The 27,054-nt window shown below is 44.7% G+C and overlaps 1 protein-coding gene across 4 annotated transcripts in view; it reads right to left on the bottom strand.

Moving 5' to 3' along the window:
• Positions 1-27,054, bottom strand: part of LOC144680703 (signal-induced proliferation-associated 1-like protein 2) — a 637,588-nt gene that overhangs the window by 135,896 nt on the left and 474,638 nt on the right. For all 4 annotated transcript variants that reach the window (XM_078541960.1, XM_078541959.1, XM_078541961.1 and 1 more), the window contains one exon: positions 23,513-23,619. In XM_078541960.1, the coding sequence (XP_078398086.1) occupies positions 23,513-23,619 (107 nt within the window). The remainder of the gene's footprint in view (positions 1-23,512; positions 23,620-27,054) is intronic.

Raw genomic sequence — 27,054 nt, 5'->3', positions numbered from 1 at the left:
ATCTCTTGTGTGCATCACTCTAAACATTGAACCCTCCACAATTGTCAAACCTTTTGTCAAGCAAACTCAAATTTACCTAACTCCTAATTTCCTCTTTGCTGAAATCACTTTTCGTGAAAACTGCACTGATCACAATCTGCTACAGCTCCGCTTCTCTTCTACTCAAAAAAGTATTAGTCTGCAGAGTGCAATCTGCTGAGGCTTCTGCTAGCAGTAGGGAATGCAGGAGGATACGTTAATCCGGGGGACTTTTCCATATAACTCCAGTATCTTGCTCAGTGTCAGCAATATCAGTGCTTTTTGCCAATAATTTTGCATATTTTCCATACCAGAATTTCAACCGCATCTGCTTCAGGTGAAGCAAACACCCAACAAGGCCATCCACATTCAAGTTAGGCTTTTTCCATACAGGGTAATAGAGTAATTTCTGAATATGCTTATTTACAGTTTAATAACATCAATGTAGCAAAGAAACATTGTCTGCCTTGTTATATAAAAGTTAAAATGAACAAAACAATATTAAACATTATACAATAGAGAACTGATCGTTTATGAAACTCTGATATCCCTAAAAGTGGTTGAACGAACTCCAACTCACTTAGAGCTCCACCTTCCAATTCACTCAAAACTCAACTGCCTACATGTTATCTTGTACTATCATCCCTCTTCCCATAGACTTCTACTGTTTCCTATCCTTCAACACATTGATTTTAAAAGATTTATTCTCCACAGGTCCTTTCATGTTTTCGCCATCCTACCACGCATCTTGCACTCTCTACTCTTCAGAGTCCAAACTAAAGGGGTCTCTAGTCCCCCACAACTGTGTGGATGACACAGTTTTCTAATTCCCTCTACTTCGCTGCATCTCTCCCTGCACCTAAACTTATCCTTTCTCTACTTTCAATCACATACTCTACTTCTTCTCCTAATTCTTCTCCAGTTCCCCTCGATGGATCTGCTAGGGATATTTTACTGTTTTACAGTTGTTTGTGTTTGGACTGTTATTGTTCTTGTTGTTGAGTGAATGGGTGCTGTCGAGCAGTGTCCCAGAGTATTCTTTCAGCATTTCAAATATCCCTTTGTTGAGCTCTTTAGAATCAGAGAAACATGTAGAAAACCATTCAACCCACTGTGCTAGTGCCAGCACTGTGAAAGACCAAATCAATTCTTCTCACTCTTTCCCTGTAGCCTGCAATTTTTTCCACGTCAAGTATTTATCCGACTTCCTTATTAAAGTTGCGACTGATTCGGCTTCCATCACTCTTTCAAGCAGTGCATTCCAAATCACAACTTGCTGGTAGTTCTGCCAATTACCTTAAATCTGTGACCTCTGGTTACCAACACTTCTGCCAATGGAAGCAGTTTCACCTTATTTACTCAAAAAGCTTTTGATGTTGAAAAACATGATCAAATCTTTCCTTAACCTTCTCTGCTCTAAGGGCAACAACCCCAGTTTCTCTCTGTAACTGAAGTCTTTCAGCCCTGGTACAGTTCTAGAACCCTCTCCAAGGCCTTTATATCATTCTTAAAACATGGTGTCCACAATACTCCAGCTGCAGCTTAATCAGTGTTTTATAAAAGTTTAGCATAACGCTTTTTGTAATCTATGGGCAGGATATTGCGCTCGTTGGTTGGGCATGCGCCCGACCCGAACAAGCGTAAAATGATGCATGATATTTCAGTCCGTGGGCGTGCGCGGGAGTCGGCAGCGTGCTTGCCAACAATGAACAAGTCTATTAAGGCCATTAAGGATCTAATTAACTGAAATTTTTTGCTGCCTGTCCAACCTTACAGTCGGGATGAGGTTTCCATCAGTGATTTAAAAAAAACAATTCAAACTAATTTCTAACAAAGTCACATGAGGGGACATGTTATTAACATTTTTAACCTCTTCATTTTTCATTTTCAAAATTCTTCAGCTCCCTGAGGCAGCTCTGTGCCTCTGGGAACTTTAAATGTGTGCACCCCTACACATGCACAAACTTTCGCGCTCACACTCCTCCCACCCCCACCCCAGCAGCACTGAGCACTGCAGCATGTTAATTGGCCAGCCAGTGTGAAACTGCGGTCGTAGCCCGGTCGCAGGCGCAGTCGGCTTCCCGAATGCTCCCAGGCCCGCCCGACCACTGGAAAATCCTGGCCTACATCTCTATTTTTAAAACTATGAATTTCCTACATCCTTTTAGTTGCCTTTTCAACCTGTCCTGCCACCTTCAAAGAATTGTGTAGATATAGCCAGGTCTCTCTGTTCCAGCACCCCCTTTAAAATTGTACCATTTCATCTATATTGGCTCTCTTCATTCTTTCTAACAAAACGAATCACTTCACACCACTCTACATTGTTTTCCATCTGCCACGTCTGCCTATTTCACCAGTCTATGTCCTTCTAAAGCCTGTTACTATTGCCCCCACTGTTTACTGCATTTCCAAGTTTTGTGTCATCCGCAAATTTTGAAATAATGCCCTGTATAAGAATATAAGAAATAGGAACAAGGGTAGACCACACAGTCTGTTGAGCCGGGTTCACCGTTGAAATACTAGCACGGTTGATCTTCTGATGGAACACCACTTTCCTGCTACTTTCCAAATCCCTGGATTCCCTGAGACACCAAAATCTCATCCTTATATATACTCAACGATGGAATATCCACAATCCTCTGGAGGTAGACAATTCCAAGGATTCACAACATTGTGAATAAGAAATTTCTCCTTATCTCAGTCCTAAGTCATCGGTCCCTTATTCTGAGACCTTGACTCCATGTTCTGGATTCCCTAGCCTCAGAAACAACCTCTCAGTCTTTAACCTTTTGAACCCCTTCAAGTTCTTCAATGTTTCTATGAGATCACCTCTTATTCTTCAAACTCCAGAGAATATAGGTTCAATTTACTCAGCCTCTCATCGTACGATAACCCACACATCCGAGGAAGCAATGTAGTGAACCATTGCTGCACCACCTCCAAACAAGTGTATCCTTCCCTAGATATGGCGACCAAAACTGTGCACAGTACTCCTGGTGTGGTCTCACCAAAGCAATATGCCATTTGCCTTCCTAATTGCTTGACTTCTGTGATCCTTGTATGACTACACCCAGATCTCAATGAACATCAATATTTGGAACTTGCACCCCTTTTAAAAAAAATTCTGCTTTTCTATTCTCTCTACCAAAGTGAATAACCTCATACTTCCGTATATATTATACTCCATCTGACACTTGTTGCCTACTCACTTAACATGTCTATCTCTTTGCCGCCTTTGAGTTCTCCTCACAGCTAACATTCCCACCTAATTTTGCATCATCAGCAAACTTGGCTACTGTTATGACCACAGCTGGTGTTAACTGGTGTGCAAACCCAAATCCCAGAGGGAAACTTGGCTTGCAGGCCACAAGTTTTTAAAAAATTCTGATAAGGAGAAGACAACATGCCAATCTCAGCAGTAAGAGGTCAAGTAACACTTTTGGGTTTTTAAAAAGTAAAAGTTGTATTGACAAGAAAGAAAAGAACACTTAAGCACACAAGATTACAGTTATACAATTATGGTTAGTCTTACAAAGCATTCCCCCAAATCTCTCTACTTGGCCAAACCCAAAAGTAAAAACATTCCAGGCAACGCTCCTTTATAGATATTTAAATATGAAATCCGGTAATATTACACAAGACAAACTGCCGTAGCTTCAATAAAGGTGTACCACATGACTTTTACCCTCTTCCACTCCACAGTGGAATTCACTTCAGGATAAAACTGCTTGCTGCAGCCCAAGACTTCTCAACAGCTCAGACAGCTTCAGCTATCCCCAGTTTAACAGCTATTTTTCCATCTCTCCAGTTAATAGCTAAAAGCAATGATCCACAGTAACTCTATCATACCTTTTTTTCCCATTTCATCTCACTCTCATTGTTCTCACACCCCTTTGAAACACAAACCCTTTCAAATATAAGGTCTTTCATGTTTCCATCTTGTCTTTGCTTTTAGGTCAATAAAAACACAATATCCCCGCTACTATTTACCTATGTACTCCTGCAAGATGCAAACATTTTCCTTGTTACCTCTGAGTGCCCTTTGAAATTCAAATGACCTCTCAACTAATCTAAAAATGCAGAATGTTAGATCTAACCTATTTACTTCTACCTCAACTTAACATCTTCATCCTTTTCATGTTTCCAAACAACCAGACAACCTGAATTCTTTCAACTCTGCCCAGCTTAATTAAATGACACGCGCACACACACACACTGCCTCCCCTGCCCCCAACCTTCTTTACAGAATAACACAATGGGCTGTAACTTCCAACTAGCACCAAAAAGCGCTGACCCACAGAAGTTAGAAGAAATAAATACCTACTTACCTGGTCTTGAAAATTACGTTGCCATTTCCGTTCGCTGGAGCTGCTTGGGGCCTGCATCGAACTCCTCGCAGGCCCCAGCGAAGTCTAGCTCCACCGTATTCAAGGAGGCCAGGCCCCCTTGTTTATGGCACTTGCTGCAGTAAAGCAGGTAAGTTTAAAGGACCAGGGAAATTGACAGGCCAGGGGAAGGTAAGCATATAGGGTTTGGGGGCTGGGGATCTCTGGGAGTGTCCGGGTTGGGGAGGGGGGGTGGACAGAAGTCTTGGGGGGGGGGGGGGTGGAGGGTCGGTCGGTCAGAGGTTTGAGGGGGCAGTGTTCGGAAGTCCGTGGAGGGTGGGGGGTGTCAGGGTTCAGGGGCAGTTGGGGTGTCAGGGATCGGAGGGTCGGAGCTCGGGGGGGCCATTGCAGGTCCAAGGTCAGTGAGGTTGGGGGAGCCCGAGGTTGGTGTGGGGTGTGCGGGGGTCAAGGACGTGGGGGTCAGAGGTCGGGAGGGGAGGTCATGTGGGGGGTCCGACACTGGGGCTAGTGGGGTCCAAGGTCGGGAGGGTCCAAGACCGGGGGAAGAGGTCGATCAGAGGTTTGGGCGAATCTTGGGGAGTCCGAGGTCTGGGGGTTTGTGGTTGGGGGTGGGGGTGGGGGGGAAATTAAATCGATAGCAAGAAATGAGGTAGGGTCAGATGATGTAGAATCTGTGTGGGTAGAATTGAGGAACCGCAAAGGTAAAAAAACCATAATGGGAGTTATGTACAGGCCTCCGAACAGTAGTCAGGATGTGGGGCACAAGATACACCAGGAGATAGAAATGGTGTGTAAGAAAGGCAAGGTTACAGTGATCATGGGGGATTTCAATATGCAGGTAGACTGGGAAAATCAGGTTGGTAGTGGATCCCAAGAAAAAGAATTTGTGGAATGTCTATGAGATGGCTTTTTGGAGCAGCTTGTGGTGGAGCCCACTAGGGAACAGCAATTCTAGATTTAGCGATGTGTAATGAGGCAGATTTGATAAGGGAGCTTAAAGTGAAGGAACCCTTAGGAGGAAGTGACCATAATATGATAGAATTTACCCGCAATTTGAGAGGAAAAAGCTGGAATCAGATGTAACGGTATTACAGTTGAATAAAGGCAACTACAGAGGCATGAGGGAGGAACTGGCCAGAATTGACTGGGAGATGAGCCTAGCAGGAAAGACAGTGGAACAGCAATGGCAGGAGTTTCTGGGAGTAATTTGGGAGACACAGCAAAAATTCATCCCTAGGAAGAAGAAGCATACTAAAGAGAGGACGAGGCAACCATGGCTGACGAGGGAAGTCAGGGACAGCATAAAAGCTAAAGAGAAAGCATACAATGCGGCGAAGAGCAGTGGGAAACCAGGGGATTGGGAAGCCTACAAAGACCAACAGAGGACAACTAAGAAATAAGGAGGGAGAAGATTAAATATGAGGGTAAACTAGCCAGTAATATAAAAGAAGATTGCAAGAATTTTTTTAGATATATAAAGGGTAAGAGAGAGGCAAAAGTGGACATTGGGCCGCTGGAAAATGACGCTAGAGAAGTAGTAGTGGGGAACAAAGAAATGGAGGAGGAACTGAATAGGTACTTTGCGTCAGTCTTCACGGTGGAAGACACGAGTAACATCCCCAAAGTTCAAGAGAGTCGGGGGGCAGAGGTGAGTATGGTGGCCATTACCAAGGGGAAGGTGCTAGGAAAACTGAAAGGTCTGAAGGTGGATAAATCACCTGGACCAGATGGATTACACCCCAGAGTTCTGAAGGAGATAGCTGAAGAGATAGTGGAGGCATTAGTGGTGATCTTTCAGGAATCACTGGAGTCAGGGAGGGTCCCAGAGGACTGGAAAATCGCTAATGTAACCCTCCTGTTTAAGAAGGGAGTGAGGCAAAAGACAGGAAATTACAGGCCGATTAGCCTAACCTCGGTCGTTGGTAAGATTTTAGAGTCCATTACTAAGGATGAGATTTCAGAATACTTGGAAGTGCATGGTAAAATCGGGCAAAGTCAGCATGGTTTCATGAAGGGGAGGTCATGCCTGACAAATCTGTTAGAATTCTTTGAGGAGGTAATGAGTAGGTTAGACAAAGGAGAGCCAATGGATGTTATCTACTTGGACTTCCAGAAGGCCTTTGACAAGGTGCCGCACAGGAGGCTGCTCAGTAAGATAAGAGCCCATAGTGTTAGAGGCAAGGTATTAGCATGGATAGAAGATTGGCTGTCTGGCAGGAGGCAGAGAGTGGGGATAAGGGGGTCCTTCTCAGGATGGCGGCCGGTGACTAGTGGAGTTCCGCAGGGGTCAGTGTTGGGACCACAACTTTTCACTTTATACATTAATGATCTAGATGAAGGAACTGAGGGCATCCTGGCTAAGTTTGCAGATGATACAAAGATAGGTGGAGGGACAGGTAGTATTGATGAGGCAGGGAGGCTGCAGAAGGATTTGGACAGGTTAGGAGAATGGGCAAAGAAGTGGCAGATGGAATACAATGCGGGGAAGTGTGAGGTCATGCACTTTGGTAGGAAGAATAGAGGCATAGACTATTTTCTAAATGGGGAGAGAATTCAGAAATCTGGAGTGCAAAGGGACTTGGGAGTCCTAGTCCACGATTCTCTTAAGGTTAACTTGCAGGTTGAGTCGGTAGTTAGGAAGGCAAATGCAATGTTGGCATTTATTTCGAGAGGACTAGAATATAAAAGCAGGGATGTGCTGCTGAGGCTTTATAAGGCTCTGGTCAGACCACATTAGAATATTGTGAGCTATTTTGGGCCCCGTATCTCAGGAAGGATGTGCTGGCCCTGGAGAGGGTCCAGAGGAGGTTCACGAGAATGATCCCAGGAATGAAAGGCTTAACATATGAGGAACGTTTGAGGACTCTGGGTCTATACTCGATGGAGTTTAGAAGGATGAGGGGGGATCTGATTGAAACTAACAGAATACTGAAAGGCCTGGATAGAGTGGACGTGGCGAAGATGTTTCCATTAGTAGGAGAGACTAGGACCTGAGGGCACAGCCTTAGAGTAAAGGGAAGACCTTTTAGAACAGAGATGAGGAGAAACTTCTTTAGCCAGAGAGTGGTGAATCTATGGAATTCATTGCCACAGAAGGCTGTGGAGGCCAGGTCATTGAGTGTATTTAAGACCGAGATAGATAGGTTCTTGATTGGTAAGGGGATCAAAGGTTACGGGGAGAAGGCGGGAGAATGGGGTTGAGAAACCTATCAGCCATAATTGAATGGCAGAGCAGACTCGATGGGCCGATTGGCCTAATTTCTGCTCCTATGTCTTATGGTCTTATGGGGCAGAGGCCGAGTCCGGAGCGGATGGATGGCAGTCGGAGTTCCGGGGGTGTCGGAGGACATGGGAGTTGGTCTGGGTTTATAGAGTAGTTACTCGGAAGTTAGAAGAAATTTTAATTAACCTAAATCTTTTTGAATAACTATTGGTATAACCCCGGCGGAGCCACCTGAAGTTTGTGATTTAAACTGCGTTTTCAGATGGTTCCCAGCACAGTGCAGAGGAAGTTACCACTACTGGGCAATTGCCATGCAAACCCTTACCTGGGAACTTCCCAGGGGGATTCCCAGCAGATCTTTGGCTTACCCCCCCAAATCCAATGCTAGGGAGCTCGGAGGTTACGGGCTGATATTCCCCAAAATATACAAAAAATAACATCCATTTCTAATATTTTTATGACAGATGTTAAGCTAACTGCCCTGTAGTTTCCTGCTTTCTGTCTCCCTCCCTTTTTGAATAAAAGAGTTACATTTGCTATTTTCCAATCTGATGGCATCTTCCCCGAATCTAAGAACTTTTGGAAAATTAAAACCAATGCACCAACTATCTCACTAGCCACTTCTTTCAAGACCCTAGGATGAAGTCTGTCAGGACTTGGGGATTTGTCTGCCTGCAGCTCCAACAATTTGTTCAATATCACTTCCCTGGTGATTGTAATTTTCCTGAGTTCTTCCCTCCCTTCCAATTCCTGATTTACAGCTATGTCTGGGATGTTATTTGTATCCCCCATAGTGAAGACTGATGCAAAATACCTATTTCAATTCATCCTTATTTTCCATTATTAATTCCCCAGATTCACTTTCTATAGGACCAGCCTTCACTTTGTTAACTCTTTTTTATTTAATATCTATAGAAACTCTTAGTATGTTTTTATATTTCTAGCTAGCTTCCCCTCATACTCTTATTTTTTTCCCTCCTTATTAATCTTTTCGTCTTCCTTTGCTGTTCTTTATATTCTGCCCAGTCTTCTGACCTGCCACCCATCCTTGCACAATTATATGCTTTTTCTTTAAATCTGATATTTTCTTTAACTTTTTTAGTTAACCATGGATGGCGAATCCACCCCTTGGAATTTTTCTTTCTTGTTGGAATACATCTATTTTGAGTATTCTGATATAGCCCTTTAAATGTCTGCCACCGCATCTCTATTAACCTCATTTGCTAGTTCATTTTCACTAGTTCTGCCTTCATGCCCTTATAATTGCCCTTATTTAAGTGTAAAGTAATAGTCTTAGATCTACTCCTCTCTCCCTCAAACTGAATGTAAAATTCAATCATATTATGATCGCTGCTACCTAGGGCTGTCTTCCCTATGTGATCATTAATTAATCCTGTCTCGTTGCACAATACCAGATCTAGTATACCCTGTTCTCTAGTTGGCTCCAGAATGTGCTGTTCTAAGATACCATCCATAAAACACTCTAAGAACTCCTCGTCTCGGCTCCTTTTCCCATCTGATTTATCTAGTCTTTAAGTAGATTAAGAACCCCGATAACTATTGCCGTCCCTTTCTGACAAACTCCCATTATTTCTTCCTTTATACTCTCCCCTACGATGCAGTTATTGTTAGGAGGCCTGTACATCACTCCTAGAAGTAACTTCTTGCCTTGATCATTTCTCATCTCTACCCAAACTGTTTCTACATCCTGGTTTCCTGAACTTAGGTCATCCCTCTCTTCCCAATTTTGATCCCTTGCCTGTTTAGTTTAAAACCCTCTCTACTTCCCTAATTATGCGGCTCGCTAGAACACCGGCCCCAGCATGGTTCAGGTGTAGACTGTCCTAATGGTACAGATCCCACTTTTTCTAATACTGATGCCAGTGTCCCATAAACCGGAACCCACTTCTCCCACACCAGTCTTTGAGTCATGCATTCATTTCTCTAATCTTATTTACTTTATGACAATTTGCACGTGGCTCAGGTAATAATCCAGAGATTATTACCGTTGATGTTCTGCTTCTTAATTTGGTGCCTAGCTCCTCATGCTGTCTATGCAGAACCCCTTTCTTAGTTCTACCCATATTGTTGGTACCTACATGGACCTCGACGACTGGATCCTCCCCCTCCCACTGCAAGTTCTTCTCCAACCCTGAACAGATGTCCCGAACCCTGGCAACCAGCAGGCAACACAGCCTTCTGGATTCTTGCTCTTTGCTGCAGAGAACAGTGTTAATCCCCCTTGCTATACTGACCCCTACTACCACTACATTCCTTCTTGCTCCCCCCATTTGAATGGCTCAGTGTGTTGTGAGTCTTTGGAACTCTTCCTCAAAAGGTGGTAGAAGCAGAATCTCTGAATATTTTTAAGGCAGAGCTAGATAGATTCTTGATTAACAAGGAGGTGAAAGGTTATTGGGGGTAGGCAGGAATGTGGGGTTGAGGTTACATTCAGATCAGTCATGGTCTTATTGAATGGCGAAACAGGCTCAAGGGGCCGAGTGGCCAACTCCTGCTCCTAATTCATATGTTTCCTGTACCACGGTGACATGGTCAGTCAGCACATCCATCCTGCAGCCCCCACTCTCATCCAAACAAGCTGAAAGAACCTCAAACCTGTTGGACAAAAGCAAAGGCTAAAGCTCCTGCACTCCTGCCCTCTGGGTCCCCTTGCCTGCATCACTCGCAGTTACACTCTGATGTCCCTGACCACTGTGCTGACCCTCTTCTTTCTTGAATAGCAGTGTTAGGCTATCTTCCAATCCCCCTGGATTCTAGAATATAGGGAATTTTGGAAAACCTGTACACTCAAGTCCAGGTCATTAAAATACATCAAAAAGAGCCAAAGTCCTAATACTGACCTGTGGTATGTCCCATTTTGCTATGATCTTGCCCACTCATTTAACCTCTCTAAATCGTTTCGTAGCGTCTATGCATCCTCTTTACAGTTTAGTTCCCTATCTAACTTTGTATTGTCAGCAAACATGGATACATTACGTGCTGTCCTCTCATCTAGGTCATTGAATAGCTTGTAAATAGCTGAGGCCCAAGCATGGATCCTTGCGGTACCACACTAATTACATCCTGCCAACCTGAAAATAACCGGTTTATTCCTCTTCTGTTTTTTATCCATTAACAAATCCTTCATCCATTCCAATACATTACCCCCCCGCCCCAGCAATTCCATGTAATAGCATCTCGTGTAGCATTGTATTGAATGCTTTAAAAAAAATCAAAATAGACCATATCCACCTATTTCCCCCCCATCTCCCCTGCTAGTTACAACCTGAATAAACAATAGAATCCAGGGAATTCTGGAAGATTAAAACCAGTGCATACATGAAAAGTGACATGTAGCAATGGTATCTCCATGGCTGCCACTTAGTTAAACCCTAGGATGCAAGTCATGAGATCCAAGAGATTGTTGACTTTTAGACCCCAAAATAACATGGGGCAGAACTTTACGGCGGGAACGGGGCCGTAAACTGTGGCGAGCCATTATAAACCCCATTGACTTCAGCGGGAACGTAAAATCCCACTGTTGTAAAATTCTGCCCATGGTTACCATTCAGACAAAGTGGCTACAGGCTGGACAGGTCAGGGATTGAACCCATCCTTTGAGATTATTAGCACCATACGCCAACCATTGAACTAACCAGGGTGGGGCATCTTAAGAAAGATCCAGAGGAAGCATCTAATAACAGCAAAACAGCCCAAGGAATGCAGTGACAGCTCTAAAACAATAGGTGAAGAATCTGAAAAGTGACATCTTCAGTAATACTGAGGAAGGAGTGGAGGAGCCTGAGGAATAAAACCTAAGCATTCAGTTATTTATTCATGCTTTAATATTTAACAGCACAGTGGATTAAGACATTATTATAGTTAAAAATTAATACGCAGGCAGCAAGAACTAAAACCAAACTATCAGTTTTAAGTAAATAGTTTTGTATAGCCTATTACACCTGAGAAATAGGACTAATAGAAACCAAATTAAGTTCATTTGATAACCATAATTTAGTGGTAAATTTGAATAAGCACTGGAGATAAATAAGTAACTGCTGTAAAATAAAGAAATAAATATAGAGGAGATAATGGCAGCACAGGCAGTGTGTCCGGGCTACAGTATCTGGGAACGTAAGGATGTTCTAAATAAACATTCCTTTGGGAAATGTCCAAATCAAGACACTATGGCTCAGTTGTTGAGCTGGAACATGAATTAGGGACACTCCGACACATAAGGGAGGGGCAATATCTGGATTGTTTATTCCAGAACATAGTCACACCAGTAGGGACATAGGTACACGAAGAGGAGTGTGCTACTGACAATCAGCAGGATAAACAGAAACTTAGTGGAGGCAAGGAAGAATAAAATGCAGTAACTGGTTCTTCCCAACAAGGACGATGTTCTTGCTACCTATGGGCCTATCTAAGGTATCACGGAGCAGGAGGCAGTCTGGCCTTATCGTAGTTGTGAGGTACTTGAAATAAGGTAAGAGATAGTACCAAGCTTATGTAGTGCAAGGAAAAGTGGAAATCAAATGACCTGGGAAACCTCTTAAAAAAAAAACAAAGGGATATAAAGAAAAGTTATAAGGGGTGCAAAAAAGATGTATGAACAAAATCTTGCAAGAGATATCAAGTAAAAGGTTTTATAAAAACATTGAGAGAAAGAGTGGCTAAGGGAAATGTGGGTCCATTAAAGATAGATGCAGGTGATACTATAAATGGATGGCAAGGAAATGGCAGGCATTAAATTAATATATGTATCAGTTTCACAGTAAACGGAGAAGACTAAATAACTTAAAGAGGGAAACTTAATACAAGTTAAAAAATGATAATGGGGCTTCAGCAAAATCTTCAGGAGCTGATGGTTTCCACCCATTGGTATTAGAAAAATACAATAGGGAAATTGAATATGTGTTGGTCATAACTTGCCGAAGTTCTCTAGATTCTGGAATCGTGCCTTCAGATTGAAAAACCATAAATGTGACTCCAACTGATTATAACTATAGACGTAAAGTATCTTCACTTTTGTCCAAACAGGTCACTAGCTGTAAATGTAAGGTAGGCATCCACATTCTAACAAATTCAGATCCAATTGGATCTTTCAGTTAGGCTATTCATCACATTAATTTATAATTTGGTGCTCAAAGCTGAATTCACTCTGATTAAACACTTACAGCTTGGATTTTATAAAAACAATAACCTTGACAGAGAAATGAACAGCCTTCTCAAATTCAAATTTTCTAACATTAAAAAGTTTTCATCTGAGAAGTTAAACCGTATGATCGCCATAAGCTGTAAAATTGATTCATTCTACATTTGAACAATTAAAACATCGTTAAAAATTGTGTTATTTTAATGTTTTTTGCAGATGGTGCATTAAATTACTAAATGATTGAGTAAATGAGCTTGGTGTTCAATTTCAAAATCTGAAATTCTGGAATATTAAAACATTTCCCCCTCAGTCCACAGCTATGGTCTGACAAGACTGCAGCTTCCCTTTAATAGGAACACAGAATCACAGGTGGCATATGTTTCCAAGTGCCTGGTTACAGAACAGTAGGACAAAACTTGCACTCAGTTTCCCAACTGGTGCGTTCTTCTCTCAGTCCATGGGAGCTTGTGAGCGGGCAAGTTTCCATAGGCTGCCCTATCATATTTCTGAACTACCATGAGATCCGGGTCAGTTGGGGAATAGTGCTCGTAAATATACAATATAAAAGTAGAAGAGAAAATCCATTTTAAATAATTTACTGAGAGGCTGATTGAATAAAATTTGTAGTTATGGAGCACTTGTCACTCAATCATCTCAAATAAAATCAATTACTATGATGTGTTTTCTTACATAATGCAGGAACCATTCTGTACAGTGTAGGAACCCATAAACAGCAATATGGGATTACCCTCTTAATTGGATTCTTTTGTTCAGAAATAGCATTGGTCAGGACCCCTAGATTACACATGCCCCTCTTCAATTAGTCCCATCAAATTTCTAACCTCCATATAAACCATTGGAGCAGACCCTTGGTCTAATGGTTCATTTGAAGAGCAGTACCTTCCTCATTGCAGCACACCCTCAAAAACTTTTTTATAGAGTGGCTGTAATGTAGTAAAATTTCTCAAGGTTGCTTTATAGGAGCATTACCAAACAAAATTTGACATGGAGACACATAAGGAGATATTAGAGTAGATGACCAAAAGTTTGGGAAAATAAGGTAGGTTTTAAGGAGAGTCTTAAAGGATGTAAGAGAGGTAGAGAGGTTTAGGGATGCAATTCCAGAGCTTAGGGTCTTGGCAGTCATTGGTGGAACGATTAAAATCAGGGTGCACAAGAGTAATATAATAAAATTCAGAATTGGAGGATTTCAGAGCCCATGGTGTTGAAGGCTGGAGGAGATTACAGAGAGAGGGAGGGCAAGATTTGGCGGGAAGTTGAAAACAAAGACGAGAATTTAAAACAGGTGTTGCTTTACCAGGAGCCAATGTATGTTAACGAGCACAGGGTTGAAGGGTGAACAGAGCTTGGTGAGCATTAGAATGCGGCAGCAGGGTTTTGTATAACTTCAAGTGTACAGAGGGTAGAAAGTGGGATGGTATTGGAATAGTCAAGTTTAGAGGTAACAAGGACATAGGTGAGGGTTTCAGCAACAACTAGGTGAGACAAGGACAGAATTGGGTGATGTTACAAAGGTGGAAACATACAGTCCTGAGCGATGGTGCGGGTATGTGGTTGGAAGCTCATCTCGGGGTCAAATATAACACTAAGGTTGCTAACAGTCAGTTAGCCAGTTGTCAGGGGGCGAGGGATGGAGTTGGCGTCTTGGGAATGGAGTTTGTCATGGAGATCAATGAGGATGGCTTTGGTTTTCCTAACATTTTGTTGGTGGAAATTTCTGCTCATCCAGTACTGCATATAAGGAGGAATAAAGAGCAAGATTTCAGCGAGGAGAGCTGGGCTGTAAAGAACGAGACTTCAACGAGGAGAGCAGGGTATAAAGAGTGAGACTTCAGCAAGGGGAGCAGGGTACTAAGAGCGAGACTTCAGCACGGAGAGCAGGGTACAAAGAGCCAGACTTCAACGAGGAGAGCGGTATATAAGGGGCGGGACTTAGCGAGCAGAGTGGGGCACAAAGAGCGAAACTTGAGCGAGGAGAATGGGGTATAAAGAACGAGACTTCAGCAGGGAGAGTGAGAAACAAAGAGTGCGACTTCAGCAAGGAGAGCAGGGTACAAAGAGCGAGACTTCAGGGAGGAAAGCAGTGTATAAACAACGAGACTTCAGTGAGAAGAGTGGGGCTGTAAGGAGAGAGACTTCAGCAAGGAGTGCAGGGTATAAAGAACGCTGTTTCAGTTTATAGCGCGCAGGAAAACCATAAGTCAATTGGTTGGTGAGTAACTGCTACCCAGAGGAAAAAAATAGCTGTAACTGGGTCACATCCTAACCAGAATAACCGGTGTGTACCTGTGGTCAACCAGAAACCAACCAGAAAGCATTTCGCCTCCAATATTGTCAGCCGACTTTAGGGTACGTCCGGTTCTGATTTACAGCGAGCTTGCACTGAGGACTGGCTGAAGACGAGCATTGCTCGAGTCTCGATAGGGTCACACTGGGACTCTGATGTGTCCCCATATCTCTGATATAAATGTGAATTTTGGGCATCTGAACAATCCGAACAACTCTCGTCAACTCAACATTGGGAAAGCAGCCAGCCAGGGACCAGCACTGCTGCCTAATGTTACTGAAAGCTGGTCAAAATGGAGAGTCGGGACAAGATCGATGGAGAGGAAGAGGAGGAGGTGGAAGCGGCGGAGAGGAAGAGGCTGATGTTGAGGTGGCGGAGAGGAAGAGGAGGATGTTGAGGTGGTGGAGAGGAGGAGATGAAGGTGGTGGAGCCCCCAGCACTCGCTGAAATATCGCATTGATGGGCCTGCTGCATCTGTGTATCCTCACTCCCTCTCTCTCCCTCGCACACTCACTCGCAATCACCCTCACTCACTTAACCCCTCACTCGCACTCACAGCATCACTCACCCACTCAACTCATTCTTTCAGCCTCAGTCACACTCGGGGGTGTGATTGATTGGAGGCCTGAGGCCTACTGGCACCTGAACGCAGGCGCTCATCAATGGGCGCAGGGAGAAGAAGGCAGTGCGGGGAGAAGCCTGGAGAGCCAGGGGAAGAACGGGGAGAAGTATGTGGAGCAGTGTGGGGAGAAACGCAGGGGGCAGCGGGGGAGAAGCACGGGACGAACCCAGGAGAAGTGCAGGGATAAGCTGGTGGAGTGCCGGCCAGAGAAGTTGCAGAGCCGGCAAGTGGGGGAGTGCGGTGGCCAGCGGAGGGGGAGAGGCCTGAACAGCCGGGGAGAAGCAGGCAAGAGCTAGGGGAAAACGTGGGGGCGTCGACGATGCAGGGAGATGTGGAGAGAAGCTGGGGGAGAGGCAGGACCAAGCAGAAAGAGCTGGTAACTGGGGGAGACATGGAGAGAAGCTGGGGTCCAACAAGGAGTTCAGTATTTGCTTTAATTCAATTTGATAATTGTGCTCCCTGATGCAATATGGCACTGATCACAGAAGCCTCCTGTTTCCATTGGAGGAAGCTCATTGCCTCACTGAGATTTTGGCGCCTGTTCCTGACCCTGTCCCAAATCTCAAAACCGGAGGTCCCACCTCTGTGTAATGCTGATTAGTCAGATCTTAGCAAAGCTGAAATCTGATTGGCCATTGCGAATGGCACTCAGCAGGGGTGGGTAGTTTGAATCTGCAGCCTGCAACAAGCCAGCCACATGGTGTCTGCTCTGGGAGAGAGATGAGAGAGAGAGAGAAGAGATAGAGAGAGAGCACGAGAGAGATTTCAGCTATCAATAATCTGTAAAATTTTGAAGGTATGTATTGCTGGCCAGTTATAAAACCCATTTTTATTTGCTTTTCATAAATTTGTAGAGAAATATACTGAGAGGAAGTATTAAGGGAGTTTGAAATTTCGAGACAGTGCTGCATAAGTGTGCTATTAGAAAGTCTTTTATCATTACTGGATTTGATCTATGTTTTTCTCTGTTCTTTGAACACCCGCAATCTAGCTGTGGGACTCAGCCTGCATGGCCAGATTCATAAAGTCCCATTAGGAACGTCTACTGTTGCTCTCGACTCCCTTGTGCTGTGAAAACACACATGGGAAAATTGCAAAATTGGGCAGAAAGTGGCATGGCTGAGGAAAGGGAGGGTAGCCCTGCAGCAGATGATGGAGGAGGAAGAGAAGGGGACAGCCATACACCACAGGGTGGAGGTAATCGACACACAAAACATAGAGCTGGAAAAAGCACTGGAAGGATCAGGTAACTTGTCTATCTATATATCCCTTCCTCTTCTCTCAAAGCAGCATCAGGTGGGAGAATGGCACTAATGATTTTCCAGCATTGAAGTTCGAAAGGCAGCACCCAGATGCACAGCAACAGTAAGGTCAAGCCACCACCAAATGCTTGTGGCACCTGGAAACACAGCCGCAGACCTCTACAACCCAAGTGACGGCAAGGCAATTAATCTTAAATGATTCTCATCATCTGGGGCATAACTACATGCATAATATGAGAGCACTGACAGCAATGTGAGCCTTAATAGAATGTGATTTTTACCTAGATTTTTTTAAAGATGTGTAATAACTCTCTGCCCTTATTTCACTTACAGGTTTAATTGCTGGGTCGGGTTGAGATCTGGGAGCAGCTGTGGGACTCAGTCCACGGCCAGCAGACAAAATTGTAAAGTCCCTGGCTATTAGCACATTTAATTCAAAATTAATTAAGAAAATAATTAACTCATTACTTAACTAAGATACAATAAAGATGGCGGGGAGGTGATGTGCTGCACCTGCAGGATGTGGGTGCTCCTGGATGCCAGTGTTATCCAGCAGAAACACGTCTGCAATAAGTGTCTGCGGCTTGAAGAGCTTCTGCTCAGAGTCACTGAGCTGGAGACTGAGCTGTGGACACTGCAACACATCAGGGAGGAGGAAGGTTAACTGGACACTTAATTCCAGTAGGTGGTTACACCCGTTAGGATAGGGTCTTCTGATTTGGTCAGGAGCAGGAGGGTGTGACTGCAAGTGAGGCAGGTAAGGGGATCGAGAAGGTAGAAGTGGAGCAGCCTCAGCCCTTGCAATTGTCCATCAGGTTTGAGGCCCGTGCAACCTGTATGGAGGAGAGTGGGGATTGCAGGGTCAATGCGCAAACTAACCAGGGCATTATGGCGAAGGAAGCCATTCAAGCAGGAGGGAAGCTAACAGGAATGTACTGGTACTAGGGGGCAGTATAGTGAGGGGGATAGACACAGTTCTCTGCAGCCAAGAGCAAGAGTCCAGAAGGCTGTGCTGCCTGCCCGGTGCCAGGGTTCAGGACATCTGCTCTGGGCTGTAGAGGAACTTGCAATGGGAGGGGGAGGATCCAGTGGTTGTGGTCCATGTAGCTACCAACGACATATGTAGGACTAGGAAAGAGGTTCTGCTTAGAGAGTATGAGCAGGTAGGGGCTAAATTAAAAAGCAGAACCTCAAAGGTAATATACCTGAGCCATGTATAAATTGCTGGCGGGTAAATTATAATTATAGAGTTAAATACGTGGCTCACAGATTGGTGTGGGAGAAATGGGTTTCAATTCCTGGGGCATTAGCATCAGCATTGGAGGAAGTAGGAGCTGTACCGATTATACATACAAACTAGGTGCAGGAGTAAGCCACTCTGCCCTTCAGGCCTGCTCCAACATTTAATAAGATTATGACTGATCTGATTGTAACCTCTTGCCTACCCAGATAACCTTTCACCCCCTTGTTAATCAAGATCTATCTATCTAGTTCTGTCTTAAAAATATTCAAAGACCGTGTTTCCACTGTCTTTTGAGGAAGAAAGGTCCAGAGACTCGTGACACTCAGAGAAAAAAAATTCTCCTCATCTCTGTCTTAAATGAGCTTTGCAGATCTTTGCCCACTCACTTAACCTATCTATATCACTCTGTACCCTGTAGAGACCTTTGGAACAGTCTTTACATGGGGCCAGTGTTCTGGCGAGTCGTATAGCTAGGGCAGTAGAGAACGTTTTAAACTAAATAGTGGGGGTGAAGATAGATGTGATAACCAGAGAGAGAGGAGAAGGTAAGAAAGCAGGATAGCAATAAGTGAAATGGGTATCAGAGTGAGGCAGGAAAGGACAGGGCATAGAAACATAAGCATGTGCCAGCAGCAAATGCCATAGATTGCAAAAATAATAGGACAGAATTAAAGGTACTCTATCTGGATGCAGATAGCATTTGCAACAAGGTAGATGAATTGCTGGCACAAAAAAAGTAAATAGATATGACCTAATTGCCATTACAGAGATGTGGCTGCAGAGTTGCAGGGTGACAAGATTGGGAACTGAAAGTTCAAGGGTATTTGGCATTTAGGAAGGATAGGCAATAAGGAAAAGGAGATGGTGTTGCACTGTTAATAAAGGATGGGATCAGTACATTTGAGAGAAAGGATCTTAGATTGGAAGATCAAGATGTAGAATTAGTTTTGGTGGAGCTGAGAGGCAATAAACTTTGGTAGGAGTTGTTTACAGACCACCAAACAGTAATGGTAATGTAGGGCACAGTATAAATCAGGAAATTAGAGGTGCATGTAACAAGGGTTACACAGTAATCACGGGGGACTTTAATCTACAATTAGGCTGGATAAACCTAATTAGCACTAATGCTGAGGAGGACGAATTCCTGGAGTATATACACAATGGGCAGAATTTTGCCCTCGGATGGCGTGCGGGCCCCAGTGGCTCGGCGGCGGGCAGGAGCCGACCCCCGCCACCGAACCGGGGCCTGCCACCATTTTGAATGGGCGGGCCAATTAAGGCCCGCCCAGCAGGCTGCCTGACGGGAAGCACTATGCGCTTCCTGTGCAGGGGGGGGAGGGATTCCCCAACTGTCAAAGTGTGCTCTTTCGCACATGCGCATGAAAGTGCGCACATCTCCCTGAGACTAAGAGCTGTCTCAGGGAGATTACTGACAGTCTAAAAAACTTTAAAAATAGAAAAATTAAAAAATTATTAACATGTCCCCCTCATGTGACAATGAGATGGGACATGTTAATAAGAAGCACAGAAACTTTATTAAAGTTTTTAAAAACTGACATGAAACCTCATCCACTGGCGGGATGAGGTTTCGTGTTTTTTCTCCTTCCCGCTGGGGCTCCTGGCCTGCCCACCAACCTTAAGGTTGGACGGGCAGGGTCTTCAATTATCTTAATTATCCTGTCAATGGCCTCAATTGGCCATTGACAGGTTGGCGGGTGGACCGCAAAATCAGCTGTCCGCCCGCCTTTCTAAAGATTTAAATGGACCGGCATGATGTCGGGGGAAACCCCCGACGTCATCCCGCGTCATTTTCGCATCGGCGAGCGGGCCCCCCCACCACCCCACCCCCCAACTCGCGGATGGGAAAACTCTGGCCAATGATTTTCTAGATCAGTATGTTGAGGAACCATCTAGAGAACGGGCTATTTTAGATCTAATATTGTGCAACGAGAAACGGCTAATTAATAATCTTGTTGTAAAGGAGCCTTTAGGGAAGAATGATCAGAATATGATGGAATCTTACATGAAGTTTGAAAATGCTAGAGTTCAACCTGAAACTACCGTCTTTAATCTAAATACGGGAGGTATAAGGGGCAAGTTGGCTGAGGCAGACTGGGGAACTATGTGAAAAAGTGTGATGGTGGACAGGCAATGGCTAGCATTTAAAGAATTAATACATGGTTTGCAACAAATTTATACTCCTTTAAGGCACAAAAAGCCAGCAGGAAAAGTGATCCAATCATGGCTAACAAGAGAAATTAAAGATTCTATTAGGTCAAAGGAAGAGGCATAGAAAATTGCCAAAAAGAAGTAGTAAGCTGAGGATTGGAAGCATTTTAAAATTCAGCAAAGGAGAACCAAGAAACTGATAACGAAAGAGAAAATAGGATATGTAAGTAAACCAGCAAGGAATATAAAAATGGACCGTAAAAGCTATGTAAAAAGGAAAAGATTAATAAATACAAATGTGTGCCCATTACAGGCAGAGAATGGAGAATTTATAATGGGTAATAAGGAAATGGCAGAGAATCTAAACAAATACTTTTCATATGTCTTCACAGAGGAAGATACAAAAAAAACCTCCCTGAAATATTGGGTAGCCAAGGGACTAGTGAGATTGAGGACCTGAAAGAAACTAGTGTTAGTAAAAAAGTAGAGCTAGAGAAATTAATGGGACTGAAAGTCGATAAATCCCCTGGACCTGATGTTCTACATCTCAAAGCATTGAACGGGGTGGCTGTAGGGATAGTGGATGCATTGGTGATCATCTTTCAAAATTCTATAGATTCTTGAATGATGCCTGCAGATTGGAAGTTAGCAAATGTAACCCCAATATTTAAGAAAAGATGGAGAGAGAAAACAGGGAACTGCAGACCTGTTAGCCTGACATCGGTCGTTGGGAAAATGCTAGAGTCTATTATAAAGTATCTGATAACTGGGCACTTAGAAAATAATAATAGGATTGGGCAAGGTCAACATGGATTTATGAAAGGGAAATCATGTTTGACAAACCTGTTGGAGTTTTTGAGGATGTTACTAGCAGGATAGATAAGGGAGAACCAGTAGATGTAATATGTTTGGATTTTCAGAAGGCTTTCAATAAGGTCCCAACAAGAGGAGAGTAAGCAAAATTAGAACACATGGGATTGGGGGTAATATACTGGCATGGATTGAGGATTGGTTAACCAACAGAAATTACAGAGTAGGAATAACGGATCATTCTCAGGTTGGCATGCTGTGACTAGTGGGGTACCACAAGGATCAGTGCTTAGGCCCCAACTATTTACAATCTATATCAATGATTTGGATGTGGGGGCCATATGTAATACTTCCAAGTTTGCTGATTGCACAAAACTTGGTGGGAATGTGAGTGTGAGAAGGATGCAAAGAGGCTTCAAGGGGATTTCGACAGGCTAAGTGAGTGGGCAAGGACATGGCAGATGGAATATAATGTGGAAAAATGTGAAGTTATCCACTTTGGTAGGAAAAACAGAAATGCTGGGCTGAATTTTGCTGTTAGCGAGCAGGGGGCGGGGCCCGCTCGCCGACACGCAAAATGACGCGGGATGATGTCAGGGGGAACCCCCGACATCATCCTGCCCCATTTAAATCTTCAGGAAGGGTGGGGGGGCACAGCAAAATCAGCTGTGCGCCCGCCGACCTGTCAATGGCCAATTGAGGCCAATGACCGGATCATTAAAACAATTAAAGGACCTGCCTGTCCAACCTTAAGGCTGGCGGGCAGGCCAGGAGCCCCAGCGGGCTTCTGAAAAAACATGAAACCTCAACCACCAGCGGGATGAGGTTTCATGTAGGGTTTAAAAAAGTGTAATAAAGTTTCTGTGCTTCTTAGAAACATGTCCCATCTCGTGTGACATTGTCACATGAGGGGGACATGTTAAGGATTTTTTTTCTATTTTTAATGTTTATACAGCTGTCATCGATCTACCTGAGGCAGCACTTAACCTCAGGGAGATGTGCGCTCTTTCGTGCGCATGCGCGAAAGAGCGCACTCTCGCATTTGGGGAATCCCCCACCTCCGCATGCACAGGAAGCGCATAGCGCTTCCTGCCGGGTGTCACGTTGGGCGGGCCTTAATTGGCCCGCCCACTCAAAATGGCCACGGGGCCCGCTTCTCCAGCGGGGATCGGCTCCCTGCCTGCCGGAGATTGGGTTGGGCACGCCTGTCCGATGGGCAGAAAATTCTGCCCGCTGAGTATTTATTAAATGGGGAGAGATTAGGAAATGTTGATGTCCAAAGGGACCTGGATGTTCTTGTTCCTAAGTCACTGAAAGCTAACATGAAGGTGCGGCAAGCAATTATGAAGGCAAATGGTATATTAGCCTTTATTGCAAGGGGATTTGAGTACAGGAGTAAGGAAGTCTTGCTGCAGTTATGTAGAGCCTTGGTGAGACCACACCTAGAGTACTGTGTGCAGTTTTGGTCTCCTTACCTAAGGTAGAATATCCTGGCCATAGAAGAGTGCAATGAAGGTTCACCAGGCTAATCCCTGGGATGGCAGGATTGTCCTATGAGGAGAGATTGTGGGGACTGGGCCTGTATTCTCCAGAGTTTAGAAGAATTACAGATGATTACATAGAAGTGTACAAAATTGACAGGGTAGTTGCAGGAAGGAAGTTTCCCCTGGTGGGGGGGTTCTCGAACCAGGGGACACAGTCTCAGAATAAGAGGTAGACCATTTAAGACTGAGATGAGGAGAAATTTCTTCAGCCAGGTGGTGGTGAATCTTTGGAATTCTCTACCCCAGAAGGCTGTGGAAGCTCAGTCATTGAGTATGTTCAAAGCAGAGGTCGATAGATTTCTGGGTACCAATGTCATCAAAGGATATGGGGATAGTGCAGGAAGATGGCGTTGAGGTAAAAGATCAGACATGATCTAGTTGAATGGTGGAGCAGGCTCGAGGGGTCAAATGGCCTACTCCTGCTCCTATGTTCCTATACTGACAATTTGAAGGCAGTGGGGTCAAGAGAGGTAATGATGAGGTACAATTGGGTTCATCAGTGTACATGTGGAAATTGGCACTGTGTTTTTAATGCTGTTGCCTGAGTGCTACACCACAGTGTAAGTTTAGATTGACTGCAAACTCCTGACTCAGAGATGGAAGGGCTTAACTGAATCATTATATAATGTATGGTAACATTATTTACTTGCCATGATTTAGACTTGTATGAGTTAAAACGTTGAAAGCTTGAATTATTGAGCAAGACATATGTTGAATTTGTTGTAACTGTAACATGACAATAATCAGCCATACTTTTAAATTAATAAATTGTTCCAATTTAACAAACTGATTCCAAATGTAAAACTTACCAACACTTCTGGTCCTCTCTAATGTGCCATCTCTTTCTCTTGGTCCATCATACTCTGTCAGAACACTGGTTGAACCTTGATGATCGTGCAGAACAGGGGATTGGCACCTTTTAATAATAAGTAGGTTATATTTAATATCAGCAGGATGCAGGCTCATCCGGTGAAGAGACACACAATTTCTGATAGTTGCTGACAACAATCTAAGAAAGGTAAGTAGCTGATCTAAATCCATTTTATACTTCAGGACTAAATAGGTACAAAGCCAATGTTGTCCATTGCATTGGCTATAGAGATTTTGATTGTAGCAACAAACAAATTTGCATTTATATACCATCCCATCAATTTCTCAAAATTTCCTGAAGCACTTCATGATCAATACATTAGATTTGAAGTACAATCATCAGTTATGTTAGCAAACGAGACAGCCAATTTACACACAGTAAATCCCGACAAACAGCAAATTGCAATGACTAAATAGTTAAATTGTTTTGATGCTGTTGGCCAAGGGATAAACAGGACGTTGGAAGAACTCCCTAATCATCCTGAACAGACATACAAGGCTTGTGGTTAACATTACAACAGAAAGATGGCACCAACAAAAATATCTGTTCTGGTGTTCTGAATCTGAAGTCAGAGTCAAATTTCAGTCAGCCATCCGCATAATATGCTATCATTCATTACCTGCTTAACAACAGTCGCTATACTACAAAAAGTAAAAACTGGCTGTGTCTTGTTTTGGGACATACTGGGGACAACTATATATATATATATAAAAATGTAAGTTGTTGTTCTTTATTAATTATTGAGAGTGTTAAGCATTAGTGGGGTGTTAAGTAATCATCTCGTCATCCACTAGGGCACTGAACAGCACTCCAGCTGAATGCTGTCAATTTGAAACAGGCCTGATGCAGAGATTGTCATAGAAATAAATAAATGACGATATAATTGCCTCATGCCATAAATGGGCTTTTCAGTATAAACAAAGACAGCTGCAGCAAACAAAGGACACTTACACGATATAAAGATTCTACTTAGAACTTTGGAATTCAAAAATAATTATTTGTCACACGTAAATGCTGTAAAGGACTCCTCACTTACAGTAACTTATTTTTTAGGAAAATCATCTCAGAAAAATTTCATGCCTTACTTTGCGTTTGACTCGAACTAGCAAGTTACAGCTCCTAGCCTGACCCTGTATTTATAACTTTGAAGAGTAAGCCAACACTTCCTTTGTTCTTTATCTTGCTTCATTTAAATTACTAGATAATGGAAAGTTTTAATGCAAAACATAATTCTGAATTGTCACGAATACAACTGTATTTCTTGGCCTTCACTATAAAAATACACACTCCAATCAGATTTGCAGTAAAGGATTGTTCTCCCAAATTATATGCACATATCTATTTAAATAAATGCAAATTTTACTTATCTATTCAAATACAGGGAATATGAAATCTCTTATTTTTCTGGAATCCCCCCCACACCCTCTTTCCCTCCCTCACCCCATCGCTCCTCCCCTCACCCACCCTCTCTCAAACCCTCTCACTCTCCCCCTTCGCACTCTCTCTCCCCTCGCACCCTCTCGCCCCCCAATACCATCTCACTCTCCCCTCCTCCCTCAAAACCCCCTCCCCCTCATATCTTCTCTCCCTCAAACTGTCTCATTCTCCCCTCCTCCCTCAGACTGTCTCTCCCTTGCACCCTCTCGCCCTCCTCGCATCCTCTATCCCCCCTCGCACCCTCTACCCCCGCCTCCCTCAAACCCTCTCCCCCTCACTCCGTCCCTCATACATCTCCTCCCTCAAACTCTCCCTACCCCCACATACACTCTCCCCCCCGCCCCCACACACATTCTCCCCCCGGCCCCCACACACACAAACCCCCCACCACACACACTCTCCCCCCCCACACACACACACACTCTCTCCCCGGACCCCACACATTCTTCCCCCCGCCCCCCCACACACACTCTCCCCCTGCCCCCACACACACTCTCCCCCCGGCCCCCACACACATTCTCCCCCCGGCCCCCCCACACATTCTCCCCCCGGCCCCCACACACACACTCTTCCCCCCCCCACCACACACACACTCTCCTCCCCCCACCACACACACACTCTCCCCCCCCACACACACACACTCTCCCCCCTCACACACACACACTCTCCCCCCTCACACACACACTCTCTCTCCCCCCACACACACTCTCCCCACCCACACACACACTCTCCCCCCCACACACACACTCTCCCCCCCTCCACCACACACACTCTCCTCCCCCCCTCACACACACACTCTCCCCACCACACACACACTCTCCCCCCAACACACACACACTCTCCCCCTCCACACACACACACACACTCCTCCCCCCCACACAAACTCTTATTCTCCCCATCTCCTTCAAACTCTCTCCCTCTCGCACCCTCTCCCTCTCTCACCCCCTCAAACCAACTCACTCTCCCCTCATCCCTCAAAGCCTCTCCCTCACATCCTCTCCCCGACACCCTCTCCCCCCCCCACGTGCTCTCCCCACCCCTCACGCGCGGTCCCCACCCCTCACGCGCTCTCCCCACCCTTCACGCGCTCTCTCCACCCCTCACGCGCTCTCCCCACCCCTCACGCGCTCTCCCCACCCCTCACGCGCTCTCCCTCCTACTAACGCTCGTCGGCTCCCTACTCCTGGGCTCCCCAGCCCTCAGCTTCCTGCTCCTGGGCTCCCCATCCCTCAGCTCCCTATTCCTGGGCTCCCCAGCCCTCAGTTTCCTGCTCCTGGGCTCCCCGGCCCTCAGCTTTCTGCTTCTGGGTTCCCCGGGCCTCAGCTTCCCGTTCCTGGGTTCCCCGGCCCTCAGCTCCCCACTCCTGGGTTCCCCAGCCCTCAGCTTCCTGCTCCTGGGTTCCCCGGCCCTCAGCTTTGTGCTTCTGGGCTCCCCGGTCCTCAGCTCCCCACCTCTGGGCTCCACGGGCCCGAGCGCACTGCAGCCGGTGTCTGTTGCTCCTCAAGTCACAGATTGTTTCTATCCCACTTTTGCTGATGATAGGCTCATTAGTGAGTCTATGGAGGAGCAGCTTCATGCAGAATCTCCTATTAAAACTTACATGTTTGACTGGGATTTTGAACTGTGGCTCCGGGGGGCCGCATAGAGGGGCTTCGCGGGCCACATCCAGCCTGTGGGCTGTACGTAGGGCAAGCCTCTTCTATAGTTAGTTTTGTTTAAAGCCTGTTGACAAAGCCCCAGTGCCCTGCACTTTTGGTACAGCTTGGGAAGGGATTGTGCCATGAATCAGAAAATATTAGTACAGAGAATACTTGGCTCAGCTTGAAGCAGCCATTACGTTCATGTAAAATTAACTTTGCTGAGACACATTTGATTCACCATCACCCACTTTTCCTTTGGACAAACTTTTCTGCAGTACAAATTATTTTAAAATGCTGCAATTTTAACACTTCCTTAGTCGAGGAATTTCATGAGATTAGAGATTTCTGTTGGTGATAATGGCAAATAAACATTTAACAGGTTTGTAACATTCTTCTGCAATTG

Source organism: Cetorhinus maximus, chromosome 5, assembly GCF_964194155.1.
Source record: "Cetorhinus maximus chromosome 5, sCetMax3.hap1.1, whole genome shotgun sequence".
Classification (NCBI taxonomy): Eukaryota; Metazoa; Chordata; class Chondrichthyes; order Lamniformes; family Cetorhinidae; genus Cetorhinus; species Cetorhinus maximus.
Note: the sequence above shows the minus strand (reverse complement) of the source record. Positions and strands in the feature narration are given on the sequence as shown.